Source organism: Calonectris borealis, chromosome 15 (genome assembly GCF_964195595.1).
Source record: "Calonectris borealis chromosome 15, bCalBor7.hap1.2, whole genome shotgun sequence".
NCBI classification, from domain to species: domain Eukaryota; kingdom Metazoa; phylum Chordata; class Aves; order Procellariiformes; family Procellariidae; genus Calonectris; species Calonectris borealis.
Genome location: NC_134326.1, coordinates 11,191,931 through 11,210,029, shown reverse-complemented (window position 1 = coordinate 11,210,029; position 18,099 = coordinate 11,191,931). Strand labels below are relative to the sequence as shown.

Below are 18,099 nucleotides of genomic sequence, written 5' to 3'. Positions count from 1 at the left end.
GCTGCAGCGGCTGCTGTGGGCCGGCTGCCCATCATGGGGCCACTTGATTAGCAAACATCTGAGCAGAGCAGGGTGAAGCCAGAGGGTCCCCTGAGGTCGAATCCCTGCTGCTGCTTCCCGATAACCCCCTGCCAGGACAGGAGCATCCCCAGCCACCCCGGCAGGGCAAGCAGGCTGGGCGTTGCGTGGTGTGGGATGTTCAGGGTATGAGGGCAGGTGAGAGGAGCCAGAGGGGACCTGGGACCCCTGTCCTGAGCTCAGTGGCTGTGTGCCACCCTCGGGCACCACTGCCTCCTCACTGCACCACTTTCAGGGTTTTCCTCACTTGGCACAACCACAGTGGAGTCAGGATGAGCGCAGGATGTTCCTGCTGCTGCGTGTCTGAGGGGACGGACTGAGAGCAGCTCTGCAGGGTGTGACAGGCGTGCAGGTGGTGGCAGCGCGCCTGCGAGCTGGAGACAGCCCTGGGGCGGTGGCAAGGAGGCAGCTTTTCCCGCTGTCCCTTGCCTCTATCTCCCCTGGCTGTTCTCCCAGCGTTAGCTCTTCCCTCCTGCTTTGTCCTCCGCCTCTTCCCTGTGCCTTCCGTCCCAGGCTCTGCTCCCAGCATCGGCTCTCCCTGGCTGGAGTGGCTGGCCAGCTCTGCCGGGCTATAGGAAGAGGCTGGCTGAATCCCACGAGGGGCTCCAAACAGCCGTCGTCTTGCATTAGCACCTTGCCTGCTGCACCCGCACCCGGGCAAGGGGGGGGTCCTTATGCGACGGACTCCAGCGGGCTAGAAGGAATGCGCCTCAGCGCCGGGGTCCCCGCGGGCAGAGCCGAGGTGCCACCTCCTCGCAGGTGCTGTTACAGAGCTGAGAGGAACATTGCGTTTTGGTGCGGGGGGCTGTGCTGGGCGAGCACCGTGGAGCCTGTGGGCACCCCTTGCCTCCCTGCAGCCAGGGCTCAGCCCACGCTCCCCACCCTCCCCGGGTACGTGCCTGCTCACGGTATTGAACGATCTCCTGTAAAACCAGAGGCTTTAATTGTCTTCTCCAGCAGAGTGCAAAATGGAAAGGGCACCTTTAAATAATTTTAGGCCTTAAGGAGCCTTCTCGTGCTATCCCGGCAGCCTCCGGGCTTTCCCAACTGCCCCAAGCTGTGCAGCCAGGCTTGGATGATTAATGAGTTTTTAAGGGACCCCAGCTGATAAGGAGCAGGTCTCTTCCCTCGCAGCCTCTACCAGCCTTTTACGAGCTGTAATATTAACCAATATAAAAGGAACAAGGTTTGTGCACGGTTTGGAGAGTTACTCCTCGAGGGGGAATGGTGGGTGTTGAGATGTTGGGTGGTTTTTTGGAGAAGGTCTGCGTTGAAATGAAAGGTGGGACTGGGCTGGTATCTACTGCTGGGGGAGCAGCCAGCCTCCCTCCATGTCCACAGCCTGATCTGCAAAGCATCCCCTTTTGGCGTGGTCTGACCTGTGACAGCAGCCCGTATAGTCTAGATAGGAAAAGATACATAGATTTTTTTTAATTTTTTTTTTTTCTTACTGTCACACACCAAGCCATTGGGGGTACTAAGAGGGTCCAAGAGCACCAAACCCATGCCAGATTCAGAGAGGGACTGGGGAGAGGCAGCACATCAGCCATCAGGACCCCATGTCCCCAGCATTAGCTGTCTCTAGCCGGCTGGAAATACAAGCGAGGGGAGCTGTAGGCACATGGGCCCATAGCCTTTAGGAGCCGGGCTTTAGCTGGGTTGGTTTTAATCTCTTCTCCCTGTATTTATGGCTGTCTTTCCGACTGACGCAGCTCAGCGTGCCTGTCCTGGGTACGTGGTGCTGTGGGGGGCTGCCTGCTGGGGGTGCTGGCATGGGCAGGGTTCTGTGCGCGGGGGCTCGGGCAGAGCAGGAGGAACCGGCCGTCCTCAGGGAGCCTCTGCCTTGGCAGGGCGAGCGGGACACCTCCCTGGAGTGGCACATGTGGGAGACGATGAGTGCACTGGCACAATGGCAGGGACACTGGGGGCTCCAGACGAGGCTTTTAGGGATAAAACCAGTTTGGAATCTCTATAGCCTGGAACCAGCTGGTGTATTTGCTCAGGCTGGCGAAGCATTCAGTGCAAATTTTCCTGTTGATCCTCCCTGTTTCAAACTGGCCCCAGCCCCTCTATCATAACCCTCCCCTTTGTCAGCCGGAGCCTCGTCTTCCTTCTACTGCCTTAAATTATTCTTCCTCTTCTCTTGGATTATTATGGGAGTAAAATGTCCTTTGGGGTCCAGCTCTAACAGCACAGCCCTGATTCCTCCTGCCCTGAGCCAGCTTCTGCCTCCCAGCTCTCAGCCCAGAAAACGAGCCTATAATTGAAATGCTAGCAGACACTTTGAAACAAGCTACCAATTAAAGCTATTATCCCTGTCAAAGAGCAAAGGGAGCAGCCCAGCTCCTGCTCAGCTGGGGAATAGCATGTCGCTAGCGCTGAAGTTTGGGCATGGCTTCACAGAAGGAGAAAAGTTTCTTTAGGGAGAGGGAGAGGGGCTGGCGATGGTAGCCAGGGGGGATCTGACAGCAAAAGGAAGCCTGTGCTTTGTGAGGTTTATCTTTGGGGCCCTTCTTCTTTACTGCTTCCCTGCTGTGACATCCTGGGCCAAATTTGCTGTTTCTCTTCACACCTGTAGAGGGAAGGAGCTGGTGCAAAGCATGGCTGCTTGGCTGAGCATTACTGCAGAGGGTCTCGGTTATTTCCAGAGTCCAAGGACAATTTATTAGGGGTGAGGTTTGTAGGGGTACCTTGTTTGGGACCTCCTAGCTCTGCTTTCCAGTGTGTTGGACAATTCAAGGAGAGCAGAAGGGTCCCAGTCCAGCTTGTAGTTCTGCAGAAGCATTAGAGATGAAGTGGTCTCTGTTTTTTTCTGTACACTGCAGTGGTCTGCGAGGCCACTCTAAGCAGTTTTGCCTCATTCACCTCATCATTGCCTGCAGCAGAGAGGGCTGCCAGGGATGTGAGCAGGTCCCCATGTCCTGCCTTGCTCAGGGGCCCCTCCTCTCTGCTCGCCCTTACAGGCAGGAGGGAAGCACTACCACCCCACCTGTGCCAGATGTGTCCGCTGCCACCAGATGTTCACAGAAGGAGAGGAGATGTACCTCACAGGTAGGGATCCCACTGCGGCGAGGAGGGACTCCCCTGCCCCATGTTGGGGCATGGACCGAGTGGGGCAGACCAGCATGGCTGTGTGGAGGTGTGCTGGCTGTGGGGGCACCTGGGGTTCGGGTCCTTGCGGTGATCAAAGCCAAAAGGGTCTCTCTGCACAGGAGAGTCCCAGTGCCCACCAGCAATGCCAGAAACCCCTCTCCACTGCTCTCCAGCCCTTCCACTCTTCCTGGGCCATGTGGCAGTCATTTCTCTCCATGAAACCTTCCCTGCTGCTGAGCTGGAGGAGACTTTGTTCCTCGTGGGCAGTTTTTTGCTCCCTGCGAGTCTCCCTGCACAGCTGGGGAGCACTGCCGGGCATGCCTGGATGTGCCCCTGGCCTGCGCCCAGCAAATAGAGGCTGGGATGGGTGCGGGGTGCCCGGCTCCCCGCTCTCCCCAGCCCCAGGGGAGGGTGGTCCAGGACCCTTTCCCCACTGCCCCCAACTCCCCCCGTCCAGGTTACGCTGCGAGCAGCACTGGAGGGGTAAGGCTTTCGCTCGGCACAGCCGGTTGGTTTGGATTTGGTTTTGGCAGGAGCTCATCCCTGCCTTAGGAGCTGCCTTAGGGGCTATTTCCAGCACAGTGGGAGGGTTTGTTTTCTCTCAGTAACCTGTGCTTGCCTGTCACCCTGAGTCACTAATGACCCCGTGGGTGGCAAAGGGGGAATTGTGCACTGAGAGCCGGAATGCGGGTCCCAGCGAGGCCCTGTCGTGGGCGGCAGGATGCTCAGCATCCATCCCGGGCACACCTGGGTGAACCTCGGTGGCTTTGCTGGTTCCAGCCCGGAGGGCACGTGAGGGGCTCTGGGTGCCCCAGGCTCGGTGTTACCCTGAGTTTAACCAGCAGGAGCTGCCTGGCTGAGCGCTGGTTGGGCTGGGCCAAAAACACGCCCGGATTTGCTGTCACAGTTTAGTAGTGTTGGCCACTACGTCTCAGTGCTCGGGAGGTAGTGGTTAGTTCCTTTCTTAGTACGGACACCCGGTCCCCACTGCCCCACCTTCCCAATGCGTGTGCAGTGGAGAAAGCACCCAGGAAAGCCAGTGGGACCCAGCAAGTGACCCCCCTCTGCATCCTCGGGGCTCACCGCCTCCCTCCTGCTCTGCTCCCCATGGAGAGACCCCAGTGCCTACCCCCTGCCCCTGCAGGGCCCCCCCAGCAGCTGCCCCCGCAGCGTGCAGGGGTTGCACTCCTATAACACTGGTTGCTCAATGCAGCTGCTGCTGGGGAGAGCACCGGCACGTCCTCCCGTGGGCTGCAGGTCGGTGCTGGAGGCGGCAGGGACAGGACGGGAGTCCCCCGTGGCAGAGGGACCTGGATGATCCCTAGTAACAGGGGTGAGCTGTGCGTGGAGCTGAAACACTTTCCCTTTGCCGTGTTGCAGGCTCCGAAGTGTGGCACCCCATCTGCAAGCAGGCGGCCAGAGCAGAGAAGAAGCTAAAGGTAGGGAGCAGGGTGAGGGGCATCTCTGAGAGGTGGCACATCCCAGCTGACATTGCCCCCGAGTCCTGAGTCCCTGCTGGAGGTGAACTGTTGTGGGCAATGTCCAAGCCTGGGGTGGCTTCGCGAGGCTAGCCCAAGCTCTTTCCCCTCTGCCCAGAGGATGGCGGGTGGCTGTGGCCAAGGCTGTTAGCGGGGACCTGCCTCCTGGCTGGCACCAGCCCACGCCACAGCCAGGGAGGGGGCACAGCAGTCCCCTCGCCGACCCCCCGCGCCCCTCGAGCTGTTGCTCCCTCTCTGTGCCCGGCTGGCCGCAGGGACAGCTGCCTGCTGCGTCTCGCCGGGCCACTCACCTGCCTCTGGATCTGGCAGCGAGAGAGGCCAGGACACAAAGCTGGATGGCAGGGCAGCCTGCGACGGCCACGGGCACTGGCAGCAAGTGGATGAAAGGGCAGAGGAACTGGACCTTGATTCAGCCCCAAAATCAACCATGTGCTTGCTGCACCCAGCACTGCGCCTGCTCAGGGGTCCCTCCCCGCTGTGCTCTCACCTATCTGCCGCTTTTCTGCCTCCACAGCACAGAAGGACGTCGGAAACCTCCATCTCGCCTCCCGGTTCCAGCATCGGCTCCCCGAACCGTGTCATCTGCGTAAGTACAGCTCTGCTGCTCGCCCGGGTGAGGCAGGACATGCTCTGGCTGGAGGGAAGGGGGTAACAGCTCCCAGTGCCACTCTGCAGTGTGAAGCGTCCCCTGAGGATGAGCCCAGCGTTTGGGGACAGCACAGACAAGCCGTGCTGGCACTGCTGTTGGCACAGACCGGGAGCACTCGGAGGGGCACAGTCCCACCCTCCCAGCTCCTCTGCCCCTTCCCGCTGCTGCCTCTTGGGCATCTTCTCTTACCTCTTCCCGCTGCTGGGGTGACGGTGGGCTCTGCCTGCTCTGTGCTGGCTCTGCACTGTGCGCTCCAGCCTCCCCTCCCCTCTCTCCTCCTCTTCCTTTCCGTCTCTCTGTCTCTGTCTCTCCCTCTCCCTAGGCTAAAGTGGATAATGAGATCCTTAATTACAAAGACCTGGCAGCTCTTCCCAAGATTAAAGCCATCTATGAAGTGCAGCGTCCTGACCTCATTTCCTACGAGCCCTATCACAGATACACATCGGATGAGACGCTGGAGAGATATAGCTATGGGGAGGTACTGAGTCTCGATATGCCCAGTGCCGGGCTGCGCAGGGAGCTGGGCCCCGATTCAGGGCGATGGGGGAAACTGCCTGTGGGTTCGCTCACTCCAGTGGGAATACTGCAGGGAGGCAGGAGCGGGGGTAAGACCTTACCCGGAGGCTCCCCATCACTGGGAAGAGGGCCCGGGCTGAAAGGGAAGTCTTGGCGCTGCTGCTTTAGAGTAAGAAAGAAACCAGTGACCTTATCAGCTGATGGCAGCACCCGCCCCACACTGTGCCGCAGACGTGCAGGGACAGACGGCGCTGCGCGGGAGGAGACGTCACCCTCGGGAGTGATGTGGCAGGGGAGCTCACCCATCGCAGCCCGCAGCAGGAGCGGAGGAGGGCACGCAGCACGCGTGCATCCCTCCGGGGTGAAGGGCCAGATGGCCAGCAGGCTCAGCCCAAAGGCTGGCCCCTGGCAGGCAATCCTCCTGGCCACCCAGCCCCAGCATGGTGTCTCTGGAGCACAGCAGGGCTGCCTCTGTTGGGTGCTGGCCTCGCAGCCAGGGGAGGAGGGCTTGGGCAATGTGTTTTTGCAAGCGTGTTACGAGATGATGCCAAAGCAGCACGTGGCACAGGACTGCCCTGCCCCGCTCCCCCAGGCAGGCTGGGGCTGCTGGACGATTTCAGTAAGTCTGTGGAAGAAGAGGGCCTGAGCAGCTCACACAGAGATGGGAGAGCTGAGGTGGTCCTGGAAGAGGACGTTCTGATGGCCAGCAGCAGCATCCCATACATCTCCAGTCTCAGGGCTTCTCACAAGCCTGCTTTCCTCCAGCCCACCCCGTGATGGTGCAGGCAGCGTGGCCATGGCCCGCTGTGGAGCACTGCAGGGCTGGCAGCCGCCTTCCCCCCTTGCAGCCGCTCCACCGAGGTCTCCAAGAAGGGGCGCAGGCTGCCGATTCAGGAGGTGCCATCCTCATGCCAGCTCCCCTCCCAGCCAGGGGCTCCCTGCCCGGCATCCTGCCATAGCTTGGCTCCGGCTGTGCCACCAGCCGCCCCCGCTGCCTGGCAGCTGCGATGAGGCTGTAACGTGGGGAAAACCAGCTGCTGTGGGACCTCAGTCTGTCACTGCTCCCCTTAACTGTGTGCTATCTCTCTCTCTCTCCCCCCTTTGCCTCCTGCTGCCTCCAGTCCCTGGGGACCCTCTCCCCGTACTCGCAGGTAATGCCCCGGTGGGCACCGAGGGGTCTGTCACCTGCTGCCACTGCAGGGCGTCCCTCTGCCCAGGGACTGCTGGGACTCTGCTGAACGCCCTCTGCCCGGGTGCTGCCCCGAGGTGGGGGGAGACAGGGGGACCCCATCCGGGAGGGTCCTGTCCTTCGGACCTCGGGGAGAGTGGCGTGCAGCCCTCCCTGGCAGAGCAGACCCGGGGTGCAGCTTCTGCCCCGTGGAGGGGAACACTGGTAATTAGGAACAAGCTCAGGGGAAAGGGACCATCTCCAGGCAAGGGGGTGAAAGCCTCTGGCCGGACACCGTTGCCTGGTCCCAAACCCTGGGCTTCGCTGCTTCGGTGGCAGGGAGGCAGAGCAGCCTGGGGACCCCCCAGCCAAGAGGACACGCACGCTGCCCCAGCATGTCACACCGTGGAGCGTGCGCCCTCCTGGGCTGCCACAAGCATGGGGACCCCCATCTGTGGGACACCTCCCCGCAGGGCTGGCAAGGCACTGACCTGCCTCGTCCCTCATCCCGCCAGCTCTAACCCCGCTTCTCTCCGCACCTTTCCCGCTCCCCAGGACATCTACGAGAGCTTTGACACACGGCAGAGGCGAGCCTCCAGCCCTGGCTACATTGACTCCCCCACCTACAGCCGCCAGGGCATGTCCCCCACCATCCCGAGGTCCCCCCACCATTTCTACCGCTCAGGTGAGGATTTCAGGGGCAACCCCAGGCCGGGCTCAGCTCAGACCCCCAACTGGAGCGGGGATCACCAAACTGTCCCCTGCTTCTCCCCAGTGGTCCCTCGTCTGACAAGTAGGCAGGAGGCCTGGGGGGGTCCATGGGGGGCTGACGGCAACAGGAGCTGTGGGGCAGTGATCAGCTCTGCTGTGTGCATCCTCTGGTTCCCCTGACTCTTGTCTTGCGAGCAGCGAGGAGAGGCTGAGGGGGCTTTGTCCTGGCTCAGACCTAAGCTGGGGCTCATAGAGGATGGGGTGGGGTGAGAGGTGACCCCCAGGACCAGTGAGTACCCCTCAGCTCGTTTGGTAGCTCTGGGAGGGGTGTGCACGAGAGTGCTTGTGCCCAGGCAGTGCTGCAGTGGGGGTCCTTACACACACACACGCGTGCACGACCTGGAGCGTCTCAGGGGTAAGCAGAGTGTGTCTGTGCCATGCCTCCTGTCCTTCGGAGCCAGGGAGGAACGACTGGGAAAATCCGAGGTCAGTAATTCCGGAGGTCTCACGTTCCCCGAGCTACCCGCACGCCGCACCGCCAAGGGCCTGTCACCGTTTGCCTCTGCAGCACGCTCGGCTTTCCTCTCACCAGCGCAGGGCAAACCTGCTGCCCTGTAACAGCACCCGCACACGGGGTTTCCTCTGCATCCCGCCTTCCTCCGGAGATGCGGGAAATCTTCCCCTGCTCCATCACGCCCCATCCTGAACCACGGCCTGGCGCACGTCCTCGTCACCCCCCCACATGGGTCGCCCCCCGCTCTTCTAACACCGCTGCATTTAACACCCGTTTTCTTCTGCCTCTTGTTCTCTCTCTCGGTCACTTATGGCTGCTTCTGCTCGGCACCGCGTAGGCACCGAGAGCGGGCGCAGCTCCCCCTACTATAGCCAGTTAGATGTGAGGTCCTCCACTCCAACCTCATACCAAGCGCCCAAGCATTTCCACATCCCAGGTAGGCTCTGGAGCGCCCCGGTCCCCGGGGAAGCGCCGTGTCTGTGGCATGCCCGCATGTGCCGTCCCCCCTGTGTCGCATGCGTAGCTCCACCACCTGCCTAGAGCCAGCTGGCAGCAGGATCTACCCCTGGTAGAGGCCATCCATAAACAGGACCTGCAGCTTGAACCCTCCTCCCTCCCCATCACCACCCGGACGTCCCAGAGCCGCCCGGAGTCTGCTTGATCCTTGCAACATCCCTCTTCTTCCTCTTCCCCGACCTTCCTCCACCCCCACACGAAGACGAGTCCCCTGCGGAGAGCCTGCCCCCTCCCCTGCCTCCCTCCCAGGATCACGAGCCGAAGCGTGTCTGCCGGAGGCCTTTCCGCACCCATCCGCTACAGATGACTATTTTATACTCCCCCTAGGGCCCGCCGCTCCCTCCCCCCAGAGTCTTCTGGGCTTGCCAGATGCCTGCTCCCCTTCTGCAGGGATTGCAGGGGGCCACCAGGTAAGGGCCACCACCCGCTCCCGGCCACGCAGAGCCCACGGGGACGGGGATGGAGCGGGCAGAAGGGGAGAGTGGGGAGGGAAGCAGGCAGAGCTGCCCATCCATCCTTCAGCATGTGCAGGAGGGCCAGAGCCCCAGACCACCCTGCTCAGCTGTAGGCATCTCCCGCTGCCCTTGTCCTCGTCCAAAGCGTGGAACCCTCCACAACGTACAGCTGATGCCCTGGGACAGCACCGTGAGGACACCCAGAGGCTCCCCACCATGGTCCCCTGCTCCCATCCCATCCCTGCCAGGGTTCGGCCCCGCTGCCTGCCCTGCCCTGCCCTCCCGCTGACGGTCGGTGGTTTATGGATGGCCCCCTCCCTGCTCCGCCAGTTCTGCTGCCTGGCCCCTGCGCGGGGGCCGTAGCTCTCAGCGCCAGGCTCCAGCTCGCTTTCCCTCCCAGCTCGCTCTTTTCTCTCTCTGCTGCGGAAAGAGGCTTTGGCTGATGTTGTTTCGCCCCCAGGTAGATTGCAGATGGTTCTTCTAGGCGCTGGCACCCCCAAGAAACCGCACCAGCGTGAGCCATGGTGCATTGCTGCCGGCTGGCAGGGGTGGCCGGTGGTTCCTGGCTGTGCTGCTCCCTCCCGGGGCCGGCAGTGCCCGCCGCCCCGCGGTGCATGCTGACGCTGGGGCTCTCACTGCATGTCCTCTGTGCGCACCGCTGCCCGAGGGCAGCCCCGGGGCTGCGTTCCTGCTGCCCATCCTGGAGCCTGCCCGGCCCTGGCCTGGCACTGCGCTCCGTGGGACGCGTGGACCCGGAGGCGGTTGCGTGATGGAAACGTGGTGTTGGGGATAGCATCTCCTGCAGGACCTCTGTCCTGTCCGCTCTCAGCATGCCCACGCTGACCTCCCCTTCCTCCCTTCTTTCCTTCTTTCTTCCCTTTCTTTCTTTCTTCTGCCACCAGCTGCCGGCGAGAGTAACATCTACCGGAAACCCCCCATCTACAAGCGACACGGTACGGTCTGCCATCTGCGCACCGGGCTCTGCTCCGGGGGGAAGCGGGGCAGGGTACCAGTGCGGGGCTTGGTCTGGCTGAGTCGCATTTAGGGGCAGGGCGGGAGATGGGAGCAGGCATCAGGGTGAGATGTTGGGGTGCTGGGCTTTGGTGGGCTGATGCTCCTGCTTCCCCTCCAGGCAGCAGAGTGCAGGGTTCGGTGTAAGTAAAAGACAGCTTTGAACAGCATTGCTGTTGCGAGGAATGGAGGCGAAGGCTGTCAGCGGTGCTGGGGACCGGGATAGCTGTGGGAGGGGGAGCGAGGCTATGGCGGGGTGGCAGAGGAGACGAGGGTGGCCATTGCTTGCTGATACCGGGAGCCAGAGCAGCCTCGGGAAAGGAATGAAGGTAGTTTGCAGTTTCACATGGAGCCCTGGAGAAAAATCACAGCCCATCCTGGATGGATGCTCCAGGGTGAAATGAGCCTGGGGGCTGTCGAGGGGTGGGGAGGAGGCACAGGGGGGTTGGTGTCTCTTAGCGGGGCTGGCTTGCGCTGTTCCTGCTTGCTTCTGTGCGTAGAGGGACAGCAGCTCCCCCCGAGCAGTAACTGTGTCTCCTCTCTCTCCCTGGGCTCTCCCTTCCCACCGCCCCGCTGCTGGCTGCACCCGCTGCTGTAAGTAGCTGCCGTTGGCAGGGTCCCCTGTGCCCGCTTGAGGTGGTGGGTGGCTCTGCCGCACAGCCTGTCCTTGGTGCTCCTTCCCCTGCGAGCCTCCTGACCTTTGGGGAACGGGAGCAGGGCTCACCCTTGGGTTCCTCACGTGTGCTGCCGAGGCTCAGTCCCCAGCCTGAGCAGAGCTCTGTGGCCTTGCCATGGGGGACCGAGGCCCTACCAGAGCCAGAGCTGCTGGGGCCACCCCTCTGCTCCCCGCTGCTGCACAGCCCACTGCCGCCTTCCCCTGGCAGTAACCCACCGAGAGCCCTTTCCCCGCCGGGACTGAGCCTTCCTCCGTCCCCTCCCAGCTGTGCGGTTATAGCCCTCCGGGTGACAGGACAGCCTGGGGCACAGGGGCATGGGGAGGTTGGTGGCACTGGTGGTACTGGGGCTGGGGTGAGCACTATGCGGGAGCCAGAGCTTGTCGTGGTGCCGTGGGCTATGAGCCATTCATGTCCCTTCCCAGCCGCATCAGTAACAGCCCCTCTGCTTGTCACCGTCCCCACCACCTGCCTCTGCACCCTTGTCTCCAGGAGGTGTCAGCAGACTGAAAATGGATTATTCCCAGCTCTGCTCCGTGCTGTCCTGGACATGAATTGCTGGTGGCCACTGGGGAGAGGGGAGGGATGAGGATTTGCCTTCTTCCCAGGGTGAATCTTTGCAAGTCCTGCCAGCGGGACGCAGGGTCCTCGTTACAGCTCTGCCTGCTCCTTTTGCAGACAACCTCCCTGCAGCCACGAAAAGCAAAACCAGCGAAGACATCGCACAGTCATCCAAGTATAGCCCTGCCTACTCCCCGGACCCATACTACCACTCCGAGTCAGAATACTGGTCCTTCCAAGGCTCCCCCAAAGGTAACAGCCCCCCATTGGGCTGGGGGAAAGGGAAACCCATTCCTGCCCCCAAAACCAGCCATTCCTTGGGAGGGAACACACCCCTGCGTTGGGTCTGGACCCAAAGTTGGGGTTGGGCCAAAATACCTGCCCAAGTGACCCTAAAACCCTAGCAGCCCTTGGGACTTAGCTGTCCCCATGCAGCTGGGGACTGTCTCCTTTCTACCTGCCTCCACTTTCGTCCCCATCTGACCCCCCCATGTGTCTCCTTGCAGCCCCCCGGGCCCGGAGGTTCTCGTCGGGAGGCGAGGAGGACGGGTACGACCGGGGCATGCACAAGGTGAGTGATCTCCCTACGTGCAGCCTGGCAGGGGAGAGCCGGCAGCAAGCTGCCCCCGTGGCGGTTGGCTTTGGGGAGGAGGGGCCACCAGAGAAGGGGCCACCACCGTCCCTGCTGCCCTCTGCCACCTCTCCCCCCTTGGCCACCCCCACCATGGGGTTTGAAGGAGGGGGAGCGCACCCACTTGCCGAGGCAGCCCACCCCAGCACCTCGTCCCCTGGGGTGGGGGAGCAGATGGGAGATGCCAAGCCCGTGCTGGGAGGTGCCGTGCCGTGCCCTACCGCGATGTGCCAGCGGTCAGGGAGGGCCGGGCAGGGAAAGGAGGGTGAAGCGGCTTTCCCCCCCTACCCAGATCCAGAGCGGCATCGGCAGGCTGATCCTGAGGGAGGAGATGAAGGCTCGGTCCAACTCCTACGCAGACCCCTGGACACCCCCTCGCAGCTCGGCCAGCAGCAGAGAAGCCCTGCACATGGCTGGCTATGAGGGCTCCCTCAACGGCTGTAAGGATGACCCTGTCCTGTCCGTCCCACCCGATCCCAACCCCTGTGGGAAGTTTGCTGGGGTGGAGAGGGAAGAACAGGGGACTGGGAAGGGAAGGGGTGGTGGGAGAGGTGCTGGGCACCTGAGTTGGACTTGGGAGGCTCTTTTCCTCTCTGGAGGGCTCCATCCATTCCCTGTGCCCCAGCTGGGATGGGGCATTGCCCAGCGGGTGTTTGCAGTCTCTCCAGGCAGCCTGGTGAAGTGCCTCATGGGGTGGTTGAAGGGTCCCTTGGGAATCTCACAACACAGCCACGCTGGGTTTGCTCTGACCTGTTTCGGGCTCGCTGCGTGTGTACCTCCTCATTAACGGCACGTCTGGGACCTCAGACCTGCTGCCTGGCCCCAGAGTTGCCTTCCTTGCTTGCGCTGCCTTCACTGCACAGCACCCCAGGCACCCAGCCCTTCTCCCCTTGGGGCTGCAGGGAGGGCTGGGGGCGTTGGGGACCCTGACAGCACAGGCGCCCCTGCCCGCTCCATGCTCTCCTTCCTCACGGCACATCTGCCCTCATGGTGCTGGGGCAGTTCAGAGGTGCTCAGGGAGCCCCTCAGCCCTGCTGGGCTCTCGGGAGCCCCAGGAGGACCCGCAGGGCTGGCAGCCGGGCAGCTCTGCGTGGCGTGGGGCACCTGGTCCTCCCTGACGCCCGGCTCTGCTCTCCTTGCAGCTCCCCGGACGCACTACCTGGCTGACAGCGGTGAGCGTGTGAGCCTGCAGCCCTCCGCGGCTGCTTCCCCGTGGCTGTGGGATCCAGAGCCTGAGCTGGAGGAGATGCTGGGACCAGGGAGGGAAGAAGGGGGGAGAAGAAGGAGGTCTTGAAAGGCTGGGCCAGGGTAGAGCTGAACCAGGGCAGAGCTGGTGGCAGCGCCAGGAGAGGATGAGTCAGAGAAACTGAGAGAGGAGCTTGTGTTGCACTGAAGGGTGAGGCGGGAGGGCTGCCGTGGGAAAGGGATTTTGGGGAGAGGAATATCAGCACGGGAGGAGGCCAGGCTGGACATTAGTTGGAGCTGGAATGAGACAGAACTGGGTGAATGTGGAGCTGGGTAGCGACGTGGATAGGGTGGCCCAGCGGGTGCTCTCCTAGGGTGTGGGGCTCACCCCTTCATTTTCCCTTATGCACCTTGGTGGCTTCTTTGCAGATCCCCTCATTTCTAAGTCGGCCTCCCTTCCTGCCTACAGGAGGAATGGGCTGCACAGGGTAAGTGCCTCCTGCCTGCATCCTGCTGCTGCCAGGCATCTCTGCACCCTTCATCATTCTCCCCAGGCTCCTCAAAGCCCCCGGTGCTACCCTTTCATGACAGGGTGTCCTGCTCCCTCCTTCTCTGCAACCCTGCTGTCACCGCTGGTCTGTGCTAATCCAAAATGACCCTTACTGGGACCAGAGCGCCCTGTCCAGGCACTGCAGGACAGAGGTGCCTGCTCCGAACATCCTGCGGGGCATTTCAGAGGGATGCTGGTGTTGCTTCCCAGCATGAGAGCTTTGCTTTATACCCTGGGGTAGCGATTGCTGGGAGTCGGGAGACCTGGTCCTGCCGCTGTGAGACCTGGGCTTATCACTTCACCTCCTCGTGCCTCAGTTTCCCCACTGCCAGGGATGGGGAGTGGGTCCTGCTTTGGGGTGGGTGGGTGGGTGCCTTCCCCCCTGGGGACATGGGACGTGCCGTGCTGAGCGTCTGGAGGGGACCCCCTCTTACTCCTCCCTGTATCCCTCCTGCAGCCTCCCAGTGCCGAACTTTTCCACTATGACAGCACGAACGCCGTCAACTGGGGGATGCGAGGTAAGGCACCGCGGGGCTGGGGAGCAGCAGGGGCAGGGGACCCTGTAGGCACAGAACCAGAGGCCTTGGGGCTGCCTACCCCACCACAGGCAGCTCTGGAAAATGAGGTCCAGGCTAGATGGAGAATGGGGGAGACAGGCAGGGGTCCCCGCAGCCCCCGGGGAGGATCCTGGCAGCGGAGGCGTCAGTGTGGCTCATGTCTCTTGTCTTTTCTCTCTCCCCGCAGAGTACAAGGTAAGATGCTCCCACTCCAAGGAGCAGCCGCCAGCTGGAGGTGCGAGAACCACCCAGAGGGAGTCCCAGACACATGTCCGTGTGTCCCCAGGCCCTTCAGGAGGAAGCTCTGCCCTCTGCCCACAATGCCCTACCTTCATCCCCCTCCATCCCCCCCACCTGACAGCCCCGTCCTGCGACTGTGGGGCTCGGACCACAGTCCTTCCCCTCCTGCCAGGGTCCCAAGCAGTTGGCCGAGCAGAAACGTCTCCTGGGTGAGGAACAGAGAAGGGTGGTTGTGCTGGTGGTTCCCTACTCACACTTGTCCCTGGGTTGCTTCTGGTTTCACAGAGTGAGCAGGCTGTTCCAGAGCCACCAATGTGATTCAAGGGGGATTAGGGTCATCCTGAGAGCACCTCCCTCTGCCTTGTCCTGTCCAAGCCCTGAAGGCAGCTGTGCCACCCAAACCCTGCTAAATATGGCAGGAGGAGGCTTTGCCCTGGTGGCCCCCCCAGCCTCATTCCCAGGTGCCCCAACTGTCCTCTTCTGGCTCTGGAGCTACCCCATGGTCTTCCTGTCCCTGTGCAGATATACCCCTACGAGCTGCTCCTGGTGAAGACGAGGGGGAGGAACCAGCTGCCCAAAGATGTGGACAGGACTCGGTTAGAGGTGAGGAGAGCCTTTTCCACTAGGGACAATCTCCTCGGGGCTCAGGGGGACCTGATCCCACAGGGTGTCCCCTTAGCCCTGGCAGGCAGCGTGGGGTTGCAAGGGGCTCATGGACGTTTGAGGAGCATCTCCACAGCTCCCCAGGAGCACACATGTGCCAGCACACTGTCACGGTGGTCTTGCTGCTCCACTGGCCAGGCAGAGCTGTTCCCCATGCCCACAGCATGAGTGCGTTCAGCAGAAGCAGGAGGGAGCCGGGTGCTCCCCCTCTCCCAAGTGAGCACTGCTGGGGGTTGTAGCACCCCATTGCACCCAGCCGGGCAGGGGATGCCATCAGACCCACTCGCGTGCCCTCCCACACCACTGCAGCCATATGGCCCACGTGATGGCTGTTGGCCCTGGGTGGTGGCCACGGTCCCCAGCCCTGGCCCAGCACCCCATGTCTCCCCAGCGCCACCTCTCCCAGGAGGAGTTCTACCAGATCTTCGGCATGACCATCGCCGAGTTCGACCGCCTGGCCCTGTGGAAGAGGAACGAGCTGAAGAAGCAGGCCCGGCTGTTTTAAATGCAGTGCACTATAAATATATACATACCTATAAATATATACATAGAAAGATCTCTATATTGCAGCTCTGTATGATTCTCGGTGCTGTACGTGGCAGAGGCACCCTCTGCACCCCTGAGAGTGAATTGGAGTCTCGCAGATCATTTTATGCTCTTTGTTTCCTTTTCTTTTCCAACCCTGTTTCCGTATCGATCCTTGGGTTCTCCCAGGGGCTAAAGCCGCGTGGGCCCCGAAGCACTTGGCGTCTGTCACTGCTGCCCCACGGGGGCACGGGGGGAGGATTTTCCTGCTGCAGCCACGGCACCCAGGGCTGGGGGAGAGCGGGGCTCTGGGATGGGGGGTTGAGGTGGGGGTGTCCTGTCCCCCTCTGCTCAGCTGGTCTGTGTATTTACTTATGGGTTGGAAAAGACCCTGGACACAGTTGCAGGAAAGCAGGATCTCACCATGGGCTCCTTAGTGCCCTCCCTGCCTTTAACATGGCCTCGCACCGGGGGCACCTTCAGCCTCAGCATCAGAAATACAGAGCTTGGGGCAGGGACAAGGAGGAGAAGTGGTGGGGACCCCACGGGGAGCAGGGTGCAGCCCCACGGGTCCGGGTGCAAGCCTGAGCCCTGATGCGTCCTGAGCTGTTGGCTCTCCCTGCAAACCCCGTATTGCTACAGAGCCAGTTTTTCCTCCCAGAGTGCCGGAACGGCGGCTTTCCAGGTCATCCCAAAACCAAGCCCTTCTTAAATGAAATAGCCAAAGCCGCCTCCTCCCTTGTGCAGTTTCTTGCTGCTCTTCAGGTTTATCCAGGGCCAGCAAGACCCGAGAGCGGACAAGCTGCGATGCCGCCCAGTCCTGGGCCACCGTGCATTGGGCCCTACCAGAGGCAGTGTGGGCACCCAGCCCTGCTGCCCGGGGTCTCGGCACCCATGTGAGCAGCGGTGGGAGCAGTCCAGCCGGGAGCTGGGGCAAGGCCAGAGCTGGGGAGCCAGGGGCACTGGTCCCACTAACTGCTGGATCTTTTCGTGGGGGTTTTCCTGAATTACCCCGTCACCAATGCCTGAGTCCCAGACGAATCCCTCTGCAAGCCTCCAGGAACGAAGGCCATTGCCAGGGCCATTCAGCGTTCACTCCACTGCAAACTATGGGGATTTATTTTTTGGTTTTGCTTATTTTTTCTTATAACTAATAGGGTTATTTCCACACAAACATCTTTCCTGGTGTCTGTGGTGCTCTGGTTTCCTATTTGCTTGTCTGGCACAATTTTGAGGCATACCGCAGGACTGAGCAGTCCCAAACAGGGCAGCAAGCCACGGGGCACCTCTGCAAGAGCTGGGTCAGCAGCGTTCCTCCGAGGGGACAGCAAGGGTCTCACCTTCACTGTGCTACGGGCCAGCTCTGCTTCTGCCTGTTGTGGTCCTGTTTGAAACCCTCCTGTCCTGGTGTCTCCCATCGGGTAGATCAAACGCCCTCCCTGCCATCAGCACCACCACCGCTGGGTGCCGAGGCCGCCCAGCTTGTTGCCCAAAAAAGCCGTCACCGGGTTCCTGTGTGAGGCAGGAGAGACGTGCGGGGCCCCTTGCAGGGGCAGGGTGCAGGGTACTTGAGGCAGGAGGTCTCCCGTCAGCCACAGCCCCAGCTCCCGGAGCTTTACGTTGGCGTGGGAGGGGCTGGGGCTGAAGTGGAGATGGCGATATTGCGCTGGAAATTGCTCCTGTCTGCTTCAGAGCAGCAGTAAATGAACCAATTGTATTTATAATGATTTCACTCATACAAACTACGGCTCCCTAAATCAAGCTCAACCATTTGTGGCTATAAGAAACTTGAATCTCCAGCAGCAGTTTCAGTAATAAAGCCTGGAGGATATTATTATTAATAATAATACAACAGCAGGAGTCTTTTCATTTTCAAAGCATTTTATGGACAGTAACTAACTGTTCCCCGCAACTACCTGCATGGCAAAGATGGGGAAACTGAGGCAGGGCTCAGTGCTATGTCTCAGAGCCATGCCGTTCAGGGGCAGGACACACCCCATGGCACCCTCATGGGCTCCCATTGCCCCGGGGTGTGCAGAGAGCACCCATCTGCACCCGGCGAGCAGCGGCGGGGGCGTTAGCGCCTGCCCTGGAAGCTCTCACTGCCTGAGCCCACTCTCATTTGGCTGCTTTGCAAGTCCCGGCCGCAAAGCAGCCAGAGCCCGGCAGGCAGCAGCGTTGGCGGCTTTGGCCTGCGAGCGACCTGCGCCTCGACCACAGCCCCAGAGCTGACCCCACGTTACGAGAGAAAAAGGGGCTCGATCCAGAAGGGAGGGACCAGCAAACACCGGCCAGGCAGGGAG

General features: G+C 61.5%; 1 protein-coding gene across 7 annotated transcripts in view; it reads left to right on the top strand.

Annotated features, from left to right (window-relative positions):
• ABLIM3 (actin binding LIM protein family member 3) overlaps window positions 1-15,828 on the top strand; it is a 56,777-nt gene extending 40,949 nt beyond the window's left edge. For 2 of the 7 annotated variants that reach the window (XM_075163884.1, XM_075163883.1), the window contains exons 7-19: window positions 3,042-3,129; window positions 4,552-4,610; window positions 5,185-5,256; window positions 7,559-7,688; window positions 10,102-10,152; window positions 11,578-11,697; window positions 11,952-12,016; window positions 12,369-12,516; window positions 13,219-13,248; window positions 13,691-13,749; window positions 14,269-14,334; window positions 15,131-15,211; window positions 15,663-15,828. In XM_075163884.1, coding sequence (XP_075019985.1) covers window positions 3,042-3,129; window positions 4,552-4,610; window positions 5,185-5,256; window positions 7,559-7,688; window positions 10,102-10,152; window positions 11,578-11,697; window positions 11,952-12,016; window positions 12,369-12,516; window positions 13,219-13,248; window positions 13,691-13,749; window positions 14,269-14,334; window positions 15,131-15,211; window positions 15,663-15,776 — 1,083 coding nt within the window. In that variant the 3' untranslated portion in view covers window positions 15,777-15,828. Of the gene's footprint in view, window positions 1-3,041; window positions 3,130-4,551; window positions 4,611-5,184; window positions 5,257-5,641; window positions 5,798-6,956; window positions 6,987-7,558; window positions 7,689-8,565; window positions 8,665-10,101; window positions 10,153-11,562; window positions 11,698-11,951; window positions 12,017-12,368; window positions 12,517-13,218; window positions 13,249-13,690; window positions 13,750-14,268; window positions 14,335-15,130; window positions 15,212-15,662 lie in introns of all 7 variants that reach the window. The other 5 variants (XM_075163879.1, XM_075163878.1, XM_075163881.1 and 2 more) reach the window with 5 other exon arrangements.
• Window positions 15,829-18,099: the final 2,271 nt, after the last annotated feature.